The 17,983-nt window shown below is 43.9% G+C and overlaps 1 protein-coding gene across 4 annotated transcripts in view; it reads right to left on the minus strand.

Moving 5' to 3' along the window:
* KCNQ5 (potassium voltage-gated channel subfamily Q member 5) overlaps positions 1-17,568 on the minus strand; it is an 894,563-nt gene extending 876,995 nt beyond the window's left edge. For 2 of the 4 annotated variants that reach the window (XM_075340207.1, XM_075340208.1), the window contains exon 1: positions 16,327-17,568. In XM_075340207.1, coding sequence (XP_075196322.1) covers positions 16,327-16,724 — 398 coding nt within the window. In that variant the 5' untranslated portion in view covers positions 16,725-17,568. The remainder of the gene's footprint in view (positions 1-16,326) is intronic. The other 2 variants (XM_075340210.1, XM_075340209.1) reach the window with 2 other exon arrangements.
* Between the last annotated feature and the right edge of the window lie 415 nt (positions 17,569-17,983).

Raw genomic sequence — 17,983 nt, forward strand, 5'->3', positions numbered from 1 at the left:
TCAGGTACATTTTTAGCAAAATTTCCCCATTCAGATAAATGGAAGTGATTTTCAGTTTCAGAAATTTGGGCATTAAATCTGCCTTGTGTGAACATACACATACTGCAGTATTTCATCATCTTAATACAAAATATATACGTTATAACACAAGCTGCGGTCTTATAAACTTGACTATTTACAAGACTGTGAGTGTTTCTCTCGATGGAATAACTAAATATTCATATATGATTTGCTAAAAAAGAAACGAATACATGAAATGTGATGTGCCTAAAAAAAGAAGCAATTCCAATAAAAACAAAATTACCACTGCAAAGTGGCAAAAAACATTAATTCTATCCACAGACGACATAACTTGACACGCAAACTCTGTGGGAAAACAGTAGCAAACCCTGCAAATCACTGGAAACATTGGAGTCTTCAGGGCAGAGCACACATTTGTTTTCAATCAGTGGCTCATTATGTCCTCAGTTTGATGATCCAGCCTTTTCTACCAACATCAGTCCCACAACTCTCAAACCTTCATTTCGTTTACACAGGTTTAACCAAGCATTTTCTTGGGAAATCTCCACCGTATGATGAGAACAAACACGTTAACATTACATTTACAGCTCAGCCGTAGATTCTTGGCTGCGAGAGCGAAAGCCTGTGGCAGCCAGGCAGTGACATTAACCACGGGTCATCATGCATGCTAACACCCGGACTACACAAATTCTGCCGTGAGCAAGCTTCACTAAAAATGAATGGAGAACGTTCAGTAACTTGCAGCATTAGCTAGGCTTGTAGGCTGAATCTGCAATTTAAGCTGTGTTCCCACAATGAGAATTTGGTGAGTTTCGATGGTGCAGAATTTCTGCACCTATAAGGCCATGTGCACACGTCGAGTATTTTTTGAGGTTTTTTACCTCAGTATTTGTAAGCCAAAACAATGAGTGGGTAAAAATATAGAAGTGGTGCCCATGTCTCTATTAGACCACGTCCACATGTTGAGTATTTGCTGAGTTTTTTACCTCAGTATTTGTAAGCCAAAACGATGAGTGGGTAAAAATACAGAAGTGGTGCCTGTTTCTCTATTAGACCACATCCACATGTTGAGTATTTGCTGAGTTTTTTACCTCAGTATTTGTAAGCCAAAACGATGAGTGGGTAAAAAACACAGAAGTGGTGCCCGTGTTTCTAATAGACCACGTGCATACCTTGAGTATTTTGCTGTGGTTTTTTTACCTCAGTATTGGTAAGCCAAAATCAGGGGTGGGTAATAAATACAGAGGTGGTGCCTGTGTTTCTATTAGGCCACGTGCACATGATTATTATTTGATGAGTTTTTTTTCTCAGTATTTATAGCCAAAATCAGGAATGGAACAATCAGAGGAAAAGTATAATAGAAACACTGGCACCACTTCTGTATTTATCACCCACTCCTGGTTTTGACTTACAAATACTGAGGTAAAAAAATCTCATCAAATACTCAACATGTGCTCATGGCCTAGTAGACACACAGGCACCACTTCAGAATTTTTTTTACCCACTCCGAGCTTTGGCTTCGGCTATTTGCGCACGTGTGTGCATTCTGCACCACAACGTTTAAGTCACTGCATGTGCGTTTCAGAACGCAGCTGAAAAGCTGCGCTCTGAAAGTTTGCAGAATTCATACAGAATTCGTGCGTTCTGGATGCTGCCTCTCCCATAGACAGAGTGGAGAAAGCATCCAGAACGCACAAAAGAAGTGACATGTTGCTTTTTAGAACGTAGCGTTTTGGCAGCATGCAAAACACCGCTTTCTAAAATGCAACGTGCGGATGGAATTTGCACAATCTTCATAGATTGTGCTGGGGGCGCAGGACGCATGCTTTTACACTGCAGTGCAAAACGCAGCGTAAAAGCATGATAACACGCAACGTGCGCACATACCTTTACAAACACTGGTAAAAAACTCACCAAATACTCAACATGTCCACCACTTCTGAATTTTTTACCCACTCCTGGATTTGGCTTCAAATCGTCAGGTAAAAATCTCACCGTATACTCTACCTGTGCACAAGGCTTTATGTAAGTTTAGTAACTTGCGTTTTTTCATTGCATTTGACCACTTTATTTTTTTCAACATGCATTTTTATCTCTGCAATTCTTGTCTTTTTGTTATGTCATGGTTTAAAGTTATTTTCTTTTAGGCCAGAGTCCCACTTGCAAGTGACTCGCATGAATCTCACATCGCATCACCCGGCACAGCCTGCCGCTATCCGGACACGAGCGTGCAGCTGCATAGAAATTCATGCAGCTGACCCGCTCCTGTCAGGAGAGTGTGCGCCGTGCCGGGTGATGCGATGCGAGACTCGCAAGTGTGACTCCGGCCTTAGATACTTTCTGGTATTTGGCTTTGAAAAAACCTTACAGATGCAGTCATGTGTGGATTACATGTGTATTTGGTGCAACTCCACAACAGGAATGCACTGTAAATGCGTATGTGCTTATTTCTCTGTAGACTTCCTGCATATAATGCAATTCTCTGGGGAAAGTCTACATATGAAACTCAGCATACCCCCAGGAGAGACAAGAAGTGGATTGGAAAATTGCACCGCAGGTCAGTTTACGCTGCATACAGAGAGAAGCAACGTGGGCAGGAGATTTCTATAAATCCCCTCAACTTTGCTGGAACAATAAATATTGCGTTTTTGGTGCAGTGAAAGTACGAGGCATCAACACCTTAAGGCTGCTTTACATGGTACGACAGATTGTGCGATTTCACAATCGATCGTACCCGCCCTCGTCCTTTTTGCGTCACGGGCAAATCGCTTCCCGTGTCGCACAAAGTCAGTAACCCCCGTCACACATACTTACCTCTCGTGCAACCTCGCTGTGGGCGGCGAACGTCCACTTCCTGGAGTGGGAAGGACGTCCGGCGTCACAGCGACGTCACACGGCCGCCGGCCAATGGAAGCGGAGGGGCGGAGATGGGACGTAAACATACCGCCCACCTCCTTCCTTCACATAGCCGGCGGCGGCCGCGTGACGCAGGTGAGCTGCTGTTCATCGTTCCCCGGGTGTCACACGGAGCGACGTGTGCTACCCCGGAAATGATGAACAACTAAATTAAACGATATTATGGAACCTAGCAAGCAGTACACGACTCACGATTTGTGAGCGATACTGCGTCGCTAGGAGGTGTCACACAGGCCGGCATCGCCAGCGATGCCGGATGTGCGTCACATAAACCTTGACCCCGACGATCTATCGCACGATAGATTGTCTGGTGTAAAGCAGCCTTTATTGTAAGGAGTTTGTCAGCAGATTTTGCTACTACATTTGAGAGCAGTATGATATAGCGGCAGAGACCCTGACTCAGATATTTAACATTTATTGGTCTAATCTCTAATGCTGAGCTCAATATTACTCCACGCACATCACTGATTGACTGTTTTCTGTGTACACAGTGCATAAGCAGAAAGCTCCAAATCTGGATTGATGTCAGGGGTTGTACATATATCATGAATATGTGGGACTACATGACAGCAGGGTAATTTCCTGTTGATAATAGTGATTAGATCAAAAGACGTAGTCTAGTAAGTGACACATCATCGGAATCAGGATCTCCACCCCTAGGTTATGCTACTCTTATATTTGGTAGCAATAATCTGTTAACAGATTCCCTTTAACACTTTTCATACTTTGTATTTTGGTATCGCTTATCATGGCTTGGCATCAATGTCGGGTTTTTTTTTTCAAGTAGTCCTTCTAGGAAATGTAACAAAGAAAGTATGTAAATGTCCCTAGATCTGCTTTATTGAAAGCCCTACGACTGGGGCTATATGGTGACATGTTTTTTTTTACTTAATTCTGGAGTAAAAGTGCTTTATATATCCTCCAAATTTTGCACGACTTGAAGTTGACAGCCAGCTCTGCACTGGTGCTCTGCTGAGACTGCTATCAACTAAGGGGTACTTTGCACGCTGCGACATTGCTACTGCGATCTCGTCAGGGTCAAATCGAAAGTGACGCACATCCGGCGCCGGTAATGACGTTGCAACATGTAAAGCCTAGATGCGCCGATAAACAATTGCAAAAGCGTCGTAAATCGGTGATCTGTGTAGTGTCGGTCATTTTCATAATGTCGCACCAATATGAGATACGATGTTGTTCCTCGTTACTGCGTCAGCACACATCGCTGTGTGTGACACCGCAGGAGCGAAGAACATCTCCTTACCTGCCTGCACCGACTATGCAGAAGGAAGGAGGTGGGCAGGATGTTTACTTCCCGCTCATCTCCGCCCCTCCGCTTCTATTGGCCGCCTGCCGTGTGACGTCGCTGTGACGCCGCACGACCCGCCCCCTTAGGAAGGAGGCGGGTCGCCGGCCAGAGCAACGTCGCAGGGCAGGTTAGTGCATGTGAAGCTGCCGTATCGATAATGTTCGCTTTGGCAGCTATCACAAGATATCGCATGTGCGATGGAGGCGGGTACTGTCGCGCTCGGCATCGCAAGCATCGGCTAGCAATGTCGCAGCGTGCAAAGTACCCCTAAAGCTGCGCCACTATGACTGAAAGCCATACATGGCAAAGAAAATCAGAGCTATGTGCGCTATTGATCAGCTTTCCGGTTGAAAGCTGTTTTTGATGTGTATTTTGGAGAAACGTTTTCTCCAAAATCCATATACAAATACTCAGTGGGAATATACCCTTCGAAGGTCCATATTTACATACTCAGCCGTGCTACAACCTGACTGCTGCGACCTTGCTGGATCTGTGAATCCACCACTGACATGTGAGTGCATCTGATAATTCCAGAGGCAGCAACAATGAGGAACACACTGCAAATAAATAACATGTTCCCAAAAAGTAATTAGACATCATTATTTCTTGTAAACAAGAATTTCATCCCAACATAGAAAAACTATAGTGTTTTGTAAGGGTACTTTCACACTTGCGTTGTTTTTTTTTGGCGCAATCCGCTGTCTTGGGAAACAGCGGAATCCGTTAACGGATTCCGTTGTTTCCCATAGACTTGCATTGATGACGGATTGTACCAAAAGTACCTGCGTTGCTTCCGTTGGCCGATGCTCCGTTGCTTCCGCCGAGCGGAAGCAACGCAGAATGTAACGTTAAATGCTGGCGTCAAAATGACGCCAACCAACGGATTCCGTTGGTTCCGTTAAAATTTATAATGGTTCCCTATGGTAGCGGATTCCGTTGCTAAGTGCTTAACAACGGAATCCGCTGCTGGATTCCGCTAATCTCTACTGAGCATGCCCAGAATGAAAAAAAATGAAAAAAGAAATAAAACAGAGCCGACGGATTCCGTTAGATGGACGCCTAACGGACGCCAAACGGATGTAACGGTCCGTTATTTCACAGGAATCAGCTAACGGATTCCTGTGAAATAACGGACCCGTTGCATTCGTTGACACAAAAATAACGGATGCGTCAAAACGACGCAGCAACGGACCCAGCGGATTCAACCCAACGCAAGTGTGAAACTAGCCTAAACAGTATTTACAACGTACAGCACTATTCTATCAGAGCCTGCGATGAGCGATTTCACCAGCCTCCTGTGTGACAGTGAGCACATGATTTGCTCGTTCTCTCTCATATTCTGTGTATCCACAATCAAATTCTGCTTGGTCTTTTTCTTAATAAATGTGTAGAAATTCCCTAACAGAATGTGATTATGCACAGTACCTCCGTCTAGAACATGACAGAAAATCCTGTCTCCAACTTACAGAAGGCTGCAATTAGTTACATACTGATCCTTCCCACTGATACAGCTAGACTATGCTTGCAAATTCATTTTGGATACTTGGCGTCGAGCTGATAATATACATAAAGTAGGAATTTGCATATGCAGTGACAGTAAATAAAGACTGTGGATGATAATGGAGCCAAACAATCAGATATCCTCAAGCTAAATGATTTGATTATGATAAAGCTTGTAATCATTAGGCCATATGCACACTGATATATTTAGCATTTTCCTGTATTGACCGGTCCATACAGTTGTGCTCAAAAGTTTACATACCCTGGCAGATTTTTTTCTCTTAGCCTTTTTTTCAGACAATATGAATGACAACACAAAATCTTTTTTTCCACTCATGGTTAGTGATTGGGTGAAGCCATTTATAGTCAAACTGCTGTATTTTCTCTTTATAAATCATAATGACAACCAAAAATATCCAAATGACCGTCATCAAAAGTTCACATACCCTGGTGATTTTGGCCTGAAAACATGCACAGGAATGGACACAAATGGGTTTACATGGTTCATAAAGGTAATATCCTCACCTGTGACCTGTTTGCTTGTAATCAGTGTGTGTGCATAAAAGCTGAGTGAGCTTCTGGGATCCAGACACACTCTTGCATCTTTCATTTAGCCACTGACATTTCTGTATTGTAAGTCATGGGGAAAGCAAAAGAATTGTCAATGGATCTACGGGAAAAGATAGTTGAACTGTATAAAACAGGAAAGGGATACAAAAAGATATTCAAGGAATTGATAACGCCAGTCAGCAGTGTTCAAACTGTGATTAACAAATGTAAAATCAGGGGCTCTGTAAAAACCAAACCATGATCAGGTAGACCAACAAAAATTTTGGCCAAACCTGCCAGACAAATTCGGGATTCAAAGAAAAACCCACAAAAAACATCAGCTGAAATACAAGACTCACTGAAAACTAGCGGTGTAGCTGTTTCAAGATGCACAATAAGGAGGCACTTGAAGAAAATTGAGCTGCATGGTCCAGTTGCCAGAAGAAAGCTATTACTGCACAAATGCCACAAAGTATCTAGCCTACAATATGCCAAATAGCACAGAGAGAATCCTCCAAACTTCTGGAACAAGGTAATTTGGAGTGAGGAGACCAAAATCGAACTTATTGGCCACAACCATAAATGTTACATTTAGAGAGGATCAACAAGGCCTATGATGAAAAGAACACCATTCCTACTGTAAATCACGCAGGTGGATCGCTGATGATGTGGGGATGTGTGTGCTACAAAGGCACAGGAAACTTGGTCAAAATTGAAGGAAAAAAGAATGCAGCACGTTATCAGCGAACACTAGAGGCAAATTTGCACTCATCAGCCCGCAAGCTGCACATGAGACATACTTGGACGTTCCAACATGACAATGATTCAAAACACAAGGCCAAGTCGACCTGTCATTGGCTACAGCAGAACAAAGTGAAGGTTCTGGAGTGGTCATCTCATTCTCCTGACCTTAATATCATTGAGCCACTCTGGGGAGGACTCAAGCCCGCAGTTCATGCAAGAAAGCCCAGGAATTTACAGGTACTGGAGGCTTTTTGTCAAGAAGAATATGCAGCTTTACCATCTGAGAAAATAAAGAGCCTCATTCACAACTACCACAAAAGACTTCAATCTGTCATTGATGTTAGAGGGGGCAATACACGGTATTAAGAACTGGAGTATGTGAACTTTTGATCAGGCTCATTTGGATGTTTTTGGTTGACATTATGATTTCAAAACAGAAAACACAGTAGTTTGACAATAACTGCCTTCACCCAACCACTAACCATGAGTGGGAAAAAAGATTTTGTGTTAGCATTAATATTCTCTGAAAAAAGGCCAAGAAAGCAAAAAATCTGGCGGGGTATGTAAACTTTTGAGCGCAACTGTATGTCATTATCGGTCATTAGTCAATGACCATGACTATGGAGAATTACCAAGAGAATGGGTTACTGGGAGATACCATGGCAGACATATTGGTTATCATCCAGAATACTCAGTAATAGAAGTAGAAAGAATAAGACTTTACATGTAAAGCAGGGCCAGACACAGACCTAAGAGGGCCCCTATGCAAGAACATATATAGTGGCCCTTAGCAGTCAAGCTCATTATAATACACAATTTCCTTAAAGAATTTTTTGCATGTAGGAAAATTCAATTAAACACAAAATTCGTTGAGAAAACTTTTTTCCATATGTCCTATAGAGGAGGGTAGAAAGACATCCACAATCTGGCAGATCTGAACCACCAATATGTGATCTGATCAGCCTTCTATTTAAATGGTTGGCAATGCACAGGATATATTCAGCCAGGAGTGTTTATACCCAGTTATAACTACTAATGGCAGGCAGTGATCAACTAATCACTGATAGAAGTTCTATTTTTAAAATAATTGCCTTAAATAATGATTTCACTTTGTGTGCTTACAGATGTGCTACTGATGGAAAAGTAAAATTATGGGAGTTTAGTAAAGCACCAATCCTGCACTTTGCTTTCTTTTTCAGTGCTGGATTGGCACTTTAAATGTAATAGCCCTACCCTCTGTCATATACTCACCTTCTGGCTGCTTCATGGTTTTTCGGTGCCACTCTGGTCCCTCAGTGCTATCTAATGCCTGTAACTTCTGACTAGCCGAAAAATAAAAGTTCCATCACAAAGTTTCAATGTAACTCTATAAGAGCCAAAACAAAGCTCTCAAAGACTTTCATTGAGTTGTCATCTTCGGCACGCTCCATGGAGCCCTGGAGCTGCCATCGAGTCACATGAAACACTCGAGTCACATGAAACACTGGAGCTGCCGGCGGATCACGTGAAACACTGGAGCTGCCGGCGGATCACATGAAACACTGGAGCTGTCGGCAGATCACGTGAAACACTGGAGCAGCCAGCAGATCACATGAAACGCTGGAGCAGCCAGCAGATCATATGAAACGCTGGAGCAGTCAGCAGATCACATGAAACACTGGAGCAGCCAGCAGATCACATGAAACACTGGAGCAGCCAGCAGATCACATGAAACACTGGAGCAGCCAGCAGATCACATGAAACGCTGGAGCAGCCAGCAGATCACATAAAACACTGGAGCAGCCAGCAGATTACATGAAATGCTGGAGCAGCCAGCAGATCACATGAAACGCTGGAGCAGCCAGCAGATCACATGAAACGCTGGAGCAGCCAGCAGATCACATGAAACGCTGGAGCAGCCAGCAGATCACATGAAACGCTGGAGCAGCCAGCAGATCACATGAAACGCTGGAGCAGCCAGCAGATCACATGAAACGCTGGAGCAGCCAGCAGATCACATGAAGAAGTGGAGCAGCCAGTAGGTCACAATTCACAGGGAACAGACCCCAGCGAAGCTGGAAACAGCAGCAGGTGAGTATGTGACAGGGGCCATAGGACTTCTATTAAAGCACCACTCCAGCAGTGTAATAAAAAAATGCTGGAGTGATGCTTTAAAATACATATAACAAAAACATTAATTGTCCTCCTATGACATTGGCTTAGGGTATATACATGTTCTTGAGATACCAAATTATTTTTTTAGCTTCCTGAAGGCAGCAAGTGATGTAAGTAACAGGAACTTTATATACTTGAAATGATTCAGTACACTACTTATTCTGCTCTTCAAAGACACCAGAAAGCCCATCGAAGCATTCTTGTCCTTTGTCTTATTGTTCAGTGGGGATCTAAGGCTGGTTTCACACTACGTCTTTTTAACATCCGTTGAAAACGTTATTTTAACGGAAGTACGGATCCTGTGCAAATCCGTTTTCACTTCAATGCATTTTCAATGGACTCGCGTCCACCTGCGTTCGCATGCGTTTGCGTCCGTTAGACGCAGGATCCGTCCTTTTGCGTTATTTTAACATGTTTCAAAAACGCAACATGTAGCGTTTTTTTGCTTTGTCAAAATAACGCATCTCACAGGATCCTTCACATTGCGCCGCGAGCTGCAATGCATTTCAATGAGTGCTGGATCCTGCCTAGCAGAATGCGTTCAGTTGCGTTGTAACAGGATCCTGCTTTTGTACTGAGCATGCCCAGAAAGTACTGAGCATGCCCAGAACCAGTCTCCAGTGATCTGTCTATCTCTCTACTCCCTCCCTCACCCCCTCTCTCTCTATCTATGTCTTTCCCCCTTCCTCTCTCTCCCACCTGAGAGCTGCGGACACTCGTAACCAAGGTAAATATCGCGTAACCACTTCTCTTAGTTACCCGATGTTTACGTTGGTTACGTGTGCAGGCAGCCCTGCTCCTAGCAGCTGCAGACACTCGTAACCAAGATAAATATCGGGTATCCAAGGCCGATGTTTACCTTGGTTACCAGCGTCTGCAGCTGTCAGAAGCCTCCTCCCAGTCTAGCTCCCCTCACTCCCGATCACATGACTCCAATGCCCGCCCCTAAACATCCAGTGCAGGATCCTGCAAAATAACAGATGCGTTTGCATACGTTATTTGCTGTAAAAGCAGGATCCGTACTTCCGCTAAAAAAACGTTTTCAGCGGATGTTAAAAAGACGTAGTGTGAAACTAGCCTAAGCGACCGATCGCTCACTAATCAAAACTTCTGACATGTCAGCATTTTTTTTAAATGATAGGTACCCTACAGGCTTTTATTATAAGCAGCTTCCTACATGATGCGATTTCTAGTGTTCACATGGTGACTGAATGTTAATTATAAGCCTGGCCTTGTTTCCCCCATGTACTGTATGAATCAGTATGGTGTAAGCATTTGTGAAGCGATGTGTGCTCATGCATAACAACAATTTATCCAGGATATGAATACTGCATATGTTTCAGTGTATTTCTGAACTTGTTACATTATATATTTAGAAAGACCGCCTTTTGGCAGACAGTTCACTACACAAACAGTTTTTAGAAGCAGATTCCCAAGGATTGTATTCACATATCACGTAAGATTGTTATCAACAAGGAATAACTAAAAATTAAATCTGCAAACCACCAGGAAATCGTTATAACCATAGGATCACAACATAAAAATTATTTGTGCCATTATTTGTTCAGGAAAGTTAAAGAAGGTTGTACTAAAGCAATTATAACACGAGGCAAAATGATGATTGAGGTTGACACATAGAAGAGCAAAGGCATAAATCATTTACATAGCAGGTGTTTCCATTGTACGAATTCCACATCCAATGCAAAGGAATGCAATTTGCTTTATTCATTACCTACAATACACTAATAAAATTAAGAATAAAACTCAAACATAAGGGTGAAAGGTTATCATCATTCCAAGACTACTCCTAAGCTGATGACACTCAGATTTATCTCTGGTTCAGATGTCACCTCTCTACAGTATGGATTGCCAGTGTCCAAGGGGCACTTCTCACATAGCGAGATCGCTGCTGAGTCACGGTTTTTGTGACGCACCAGTGACCTCATTAGCGATCTCGCTGTGTGTGACACTGAGCAGCGATCTGGCCCCTGCTGTGAAATCGCTGCTCGTTACACACAGTGCTGGTTCATTTTTTGGACGTTGCTCTCCCGCTGTGAAGCACACATCGCTGTCTTTGACAGTGAGAGAGCAAAGATCTGAATGTGCAGGGAGCAGGGAGCCGGCTTCTGGCAGCCTGCGGTAAGCTGTAATCAAGGTAAATATCGGGTAACCAAGCGAGGCCCTTTGCTTGGTTACCCGATATTTACCTTTGTTACTAGCGTACGCCGCTCTCAGGCTGTCAGTGCCGGCTCCCTGCACACATAGCCGGAGTACACATCGGGTAAATAAGCAAAGCGGTTTGCTTATTAACCCGATGTGTACTCTGCCTAGGAGTGCAGGGAGCCAGCGCTAAGCGGTGTGCACTGGTAACAAAGGTAAATATCGGGTAACCAAGCAAAGGTCTTTGCTGGGTTACCCGATATTTACCTTAGTTACCAAGCGCAGCATCGCTTTCACGCATCGCTGCTGGCTGAGGGCTGGTCACTGGTCACTGGTGAGATCTGCCTGATTGACAGCTCACCAGCGACCATGTTCCTCAAGTTATCTTTCTTCCTAAATTTTCTGCCCCTTTCCTCATACAATCCCTTCACTGAAGATTTAAATGTTAACTACTTCCAATGCCATCCACAACCTGTCCCCTCCACACCTCCAAACTAATCTTATTTTATCTTCCCACATATAAGTTGTGGTCCTCAGAAGGCTTCCTTCTTTGCTTCCTTTTATCTGTTCCTCACAAAACCACCCCCAATATTTCTCTTGTGCTTCCCTTGTACTTTGGAGTTTGCTACCCCAACCATTCAAATCCTGTTCCACCTTTGAAACCCTCATACGCAACCTGAAAGCCCACATTTTCATGAAAGCCTACAATCTGCAATAAGGTTACAGTATGTTCACACTGAGGTTTTATATGTGAATTTTAAAGTGTATTCACCTAAAAAATGTTTTAAATACACTGAGGTGTGGAATTCAAGCAGATTTGCATCAAACGTCACACCAATAGATGGTGTGAACATAACCTTCCCCTGCTGCCACCACACTCGTATATCATCAATGTCTACCTTAATCTACTGTCTCCATCCTCGTCTCATGCAATATGACATTGAGAATTAATATGTGAGCCTGGAATAAGAAAATTAGACTCATTAGGGAGAGGGGCTGAGACTTTTGTCTAAATCACAGTAAAATATGTTAGAAACAAATGGATCCAAATGTCCAGCTGGAACAATCATAGCAAACCTTCGTGTTTCGGTATTATGCCTTAATCAGGTGATCAGACCATGAGTAAGGCATTGAGCTAATACCATTTTTAATGTGATTATATCTACATATTGCAAGGTTTTTTAATTCAATAAATAAAATTATTTTGTTTTAGCCTATGGATACCTGCATCTATTTTTTCCTAATGTATTAAGTGTTGCTCTGACACATCCTCGGAGGAAATCTGTTACTGCTATATCCACAAGTGGTAATACGACTCTCCTATTTGAAGTACTGTATTTGTAGCATATATGTTAGCCTTATAGAACTAATAGCAAATAAATACATGAACAAATAAGAAATTGACCTGTAAAATACAGTCAGAGACCTATACATTGAATAGTTTAGAAAACTCGATCTATTATAGGTATGAGACAAAAATACCATGATATATATTGTATCCGTATCGTGCATGTTCAGCAGCATTGTAGTAGAAACAAAATTGTAACACAATCAATACTACAGATTAAAGACTGATGGTGTGTGAGGTTTAGTGTAACATGAGTGCAATGATAATGGAAGCTTTGGTTCTAGACACTATAAAAGTAGAGTGTGAGTCACACAGACAAAGCCCACCAGCAACAGTTAGTGGTTTCCTCCTTCTCTCAGCCCGAAGCAGAAATCTAATTATGCCCTGGATAATAACACGCCCATTACTATTTCAGAAACTTATCTCACTTGTCTCAAACAAGTGACAGTGCTTCCTCTGCAAATGCACATGTCTGCAGTAATCTCCATTCATCTGTGGTCCTCAGTGAGCTACCTTCAAGCTCCTGGATCTGACCTGCTAAGATTGGTGCTGTCTTTCATAAAGGGAGGTTCAGTTCTGGGGTTTTTGGAAACCAGTAAAATGTTAGGTTCTTTTAGGCTACTTTCACACATCAGTTTTTTTCCAACAGGCACAATCCGGAAAAAAACAGATAAAACGGATCCGGCGCCGGATCCGTTTTATCCCCATTGATTTGTATTAGCGCCGGATTGTGCCTGATGGCCTTGCGTTGCATCCGGCTTTTGCCGGATCCGTCGTAATTGGCTAATGCGGCTGGATGGAAAGTCTCTTGTAAGGTTTTTTGTCTCTGACAAAAAACCGCATCGTGCCGGATCCATCGCGATACGGCGTGATTTACAATGGAAGCCTATGGACGCTGTATTTATAAACTGAGCATGCTCCAATGTATTGTAAAAAACGGATCCAGCAAAAAAACGGACGAAACGGATGCAATAACGGATGCGCCAGATTAGTTTTTTAACGGATCAGGTATACCGGATCCGTCAAAAAAAAAAAAAGGATCCGGCACATCCATTTTTGCATATTCTGCATCGGATCCGTTGCATCAGGCACACGCCAGATTGTGCCTGATGCCAAAAAACTAATGTGTGAAAGTAACCTTAAATGTGTATCCAAGATAGATATATAGAGAAGGGTGGGCAAGTCATTATTGAAACTGGACCCCAAGAGGTAGATGGCCCATTACTATCTCCAAAGCAGGTGGAATTATGCATTATGATGGAGTTATTGAACTGCAAAGGGTCCATATATTGATCTTGCACAGAGTCGTTTTTTATTTGTGTCCACCACTGGATGGATAGATGGTTGCAAAAAAGGGACGTGAAAGTGCCCTACTATCAGATATTGAGCATCTGGCCACCTATAGTGGGAACTGACTGGAAGAAGCAATAATGGAGAACCTTTTATTATGAAGGCCATAGTAACAGACACTGGAGTTATTTAATAATGCAGATGAAATTATTTGAGATGGACAAAACAGCAGATATCACTTGAAACGATTTCCAGACTCATCAACAGCCAGAGATCGGAGACAGATGTTAATAAAGCAAATGCTATTTCCTATTGCGGCCAGTGGCGTTGCAGTGCTTTATAAATATTTCAAGCACATGACTATTAAACTACACAAATCACTGCATAATGAATAGGCCAACAGAGCCATGGTTTGTTGGAAAATATGAAATCTTCCCTGAATTGTCAGAAAAATAACACCATGTATGGCCATGCTAACAGACTTCACTTGCAGATACTCATCTTCTATCGAATGTGTACAGTTCTTACACAAACTTGTACATGACTTGTTGAGCTCATTGTACTTGGCTGATACGGTACACAGATATATTTTACTTGTTCCAGCAGCCTGAGAATACTTTATAATACCCTGAAACTGACATGACTGGTCCTACGCGGCACACCCCCATATACTAAGTATTATCAGGGTCTTCTTCGTGAGACTAACTACATTGTAGGCCATTGAACTATGATTTCACATGTGAGGTTATAACAGTTCACAGTAGTTTATAAAACCCTACCATATACTAGGACCTTGGGACTAAATATGCTATAAGGTTTACAATACAACGTACATCATGCACAAAGTGTATAATAATGGACAGAATATTATGCAATTCTGCATATTCCAGCAGTGCCTCTACATGTGATGTTACAAGGGTCTTTACCATCAGACATATACTGCATATTACATATTACATCAATGTAATCATACAGGTTGTATCAATATAATTCATTATACCACCAATATAATTATTTGCATAAAGGACACAAAACCATCCTTCAAAACGTGACTCTGCATTTTGGCAGCATGTATTTTATAATCATTGAATCATAAGTATACATAGAACTAGCTCACAGTCATATGTATTGCCCTATAAGATGCCAGGGCTGAGCATACATATTAAAGCCCATGTGCCTGTGCAGGTTGTCAGAGCTCTATCATGCATCATATACTATAGGGCTTCTTTATATGTTCACATACTTTATGTAGTAATTAAAGTGCAAAGCACAGCTCTCACTAGCTTATAATGCCCTACTAGATGCCATGACTGTGCCTACACGTGAAAGCTCATGTGCCTGTGCAGGTTGTCAGGGCTCTATCATGCATCATATACTATAGGGCTTCTTTATATGTTCACATACTTTATGTAGTAATTAAAGTGCAAAGCACAGCTCTCACTAGCTTATAATGCCCTACTAGATGCCATGACTGTGCCTACACGTGAAAGCTCATGTGCCTGTGCAAGTTGTCAGGGCTCTATCATACATCATACACTAATGGGCTTCTTTACAGGTTCACATATATCTTGTAGTAATTAAAGTGCAAAGCACAGCTCTCACTAGCTTATAATGCCCTACTAGATGCCATGGCTGTGCCTATACATGAAAGCCCATGTGCCTGTGCAGGTTGTCAGAGCTCTATCATGCATCATATACTATAGGGCTTCTTTACAGGTGCACATACTTTATGTAGTAATTAAAGTGCAAAGCACAGCTCTCACTAGCTTATAATGCCCTACTACATGCCATGGCTGTGCCTACACGTGAAAGCCCATGTGCCTGTGCAGGTTGTCAGGGCTCTATCATACATCATACACTAATGGGCGTCTTTACAGGTGCACATACTTCATGTAGTAAAGTGCAAAGCACAGCTCTCACTGGTATATAGTACCCTACTAGATGCCAGGGCTGTGCCTACACGTGAAAGCCCATGTGCCTGTGCAGGTTGTCAGGGCTCTATCATACACTAATGGGCGTCTTTACAGGTTCACATACTTCATATAGTAAAGTGTAAAGCACAGCTCTCACTGGTATATAGTACCCTACTAGATGCCAGGGCTGTGCCTACACGTGAAAGCCCATGTGCCTGTGCAAGTTGTCAGGGTTCTGAGCTGGATTACATGCTGTTGGTTTCCTTGCTTTATGTACATACATTATGCAGTAATTATAATGCACAGCACTGTGCTCACTGGCATGCAATACCCTATAAGATGCCAGGGCTGTGCCTACAGATTGGCCCATGTGGCTGCCGTGCAGTCAGGACTCCCTACATCTTCTATAGAGGTGTTGTACTCACACGAAGACGTGGTAGACGAATGCCCAGCCCCGGGGTCTCTCCAGCACGTTGTACAGATAGTTCTGCAGCCTCCGGTACTTGACGTTTCTCCGGCAGCTCTGGCTGCTGTTGTAGGACAGCGGCTTCCCCAGCAAACTCATGCGAGCACCCTGCTTCCCCCGGCGGCTCTCCTGCAGGCCCCCTCCCGGCGCCCCACCGCTGCCTCTGCCAGTGTCACTTGTGCCCAGGAGCAGCAGCCCGTCACCTCTGTTGGAGTTCAGCAGCACCCTGCTGCCCCGACCCGACTCCACATCCTTCATGCCGTAGTAGCGGTCCCTGCCCCTGCCTCTCCCTCCAGAGCTGCTCTTCATCCAGAGCCCAGAGCCTCCCTCATCGCCTCCACTATGGTTGCGGGGCATGGCATCACCGGGGTGGGCACAGAGGGCACGGCGAGGTGTTCTGGGTGCATGCACAGAGCTGAGGACGAGGTGGCAGCGCTTCCTGGCTTCAGGCTGAGACGATGTCAGAATAGATCACAACTTGACATGAGACATGTATACAGAAAGGCTCTGTGTGCAGGATGCCAGGGGCTTTCTGAGGGTCTGCCACTTGAGATGTCAGGGGCAGAGCTCCTGGAGACAGGACTTCTCATCCACTCCACTGTATTTCCACTCTTCAGGGCGATCACTCTGCTCTGTCACATCAAGACTCATATTCTCCTCCAGAGTAGAGCACCTCCCTGTGTGGAGGGACCATGCCCAGCAGATCGGGTGTATAGCAGGGTACACACCGAGATGTGCTCTAGTCTCAGCCCCTGCCAACCTGTGTGACTGTGTCAGAAGGTGCCACCTCCAACCACAGCCCCTGCCATCATCTGCTCGAATCTCCTTGTGCTGAACACACGGGCATGTGATGGTCACAGCTCACCAGCTGCAGAGTGCCCATGTAACCCAGATCCCACAAGATGATCTCAGCTGATGCCACTCCTGGAGCTCAGCACTGTGGAATTCCCTTGCTGCTCTGTACAGGAGGGGCCAGTGATCAGACAGCTCTGTATATCCAGCAGGCAGCTGAACCTCCAGACAGAAGTGCTCACACAGCCCTGGCACTACCTCCATCCATGAGTACAGGAGCTGGGGGGAGTACAAAGCCCACCACTATGACTTGTAGACAGCTAGACCTTCACATGTTAGAATACCAGGAGCTATGAGAAGAAGGGACCCCACAACTTCCAGGGGGCTGCACTTTCCACCACCCTCCAAAACTTTTCCAGGGGAATCCAATAACTCTGAAGACAGTGCCAGTCACTTGTCCCTATGCAGCCTGCAGCTACAAGGCTTCTCCTGGTGGTGCTGCTGACATGCAGGCTGATGTGGGAGTGGAGGAGGGGGTGTGGGGAAATGAACAGAAGCTGTTAACACTGTGCTGTGGGGGAGAAGCAGCTGGCCACATTCCTCCTTTCTCAGGCAGCAGCAGCTCTTTCCTTTCCCCTTCCTTCACATGCTATACATGTTCCTCACTGTGCGCCTACATGTCTGTGCTGGGTCCAGAGGCACAGGTGCAACCACCAGTGTGAGCTGGGGGTGGAGATCTTTGTGGGCTGAGCAGCTTTTCTATTATGTAAGCCCATCCAAAACTAGTAAGCAGCACTGAGAACAGCTGCAACACCTATGAGTTG

The sequence above is a fragment of the Anomaloglossus baeobatrachus genome, chromosome 3 (genome assembly GCF_048569485.1).
Source record: "Anomaloglossus baeobatrachus isolate aAnoBae1 chromosome 3, aAnoBae1.hap1, whole genome shotgun sequence".
Taxonomy (NCBI): domain Eukaryota; kingdom Metazoa; phylum Chordata; class Amphibia; order Anura; family Aromobatidae; genus Anomaloglossus; species Anomaloglossus baeobatrachus.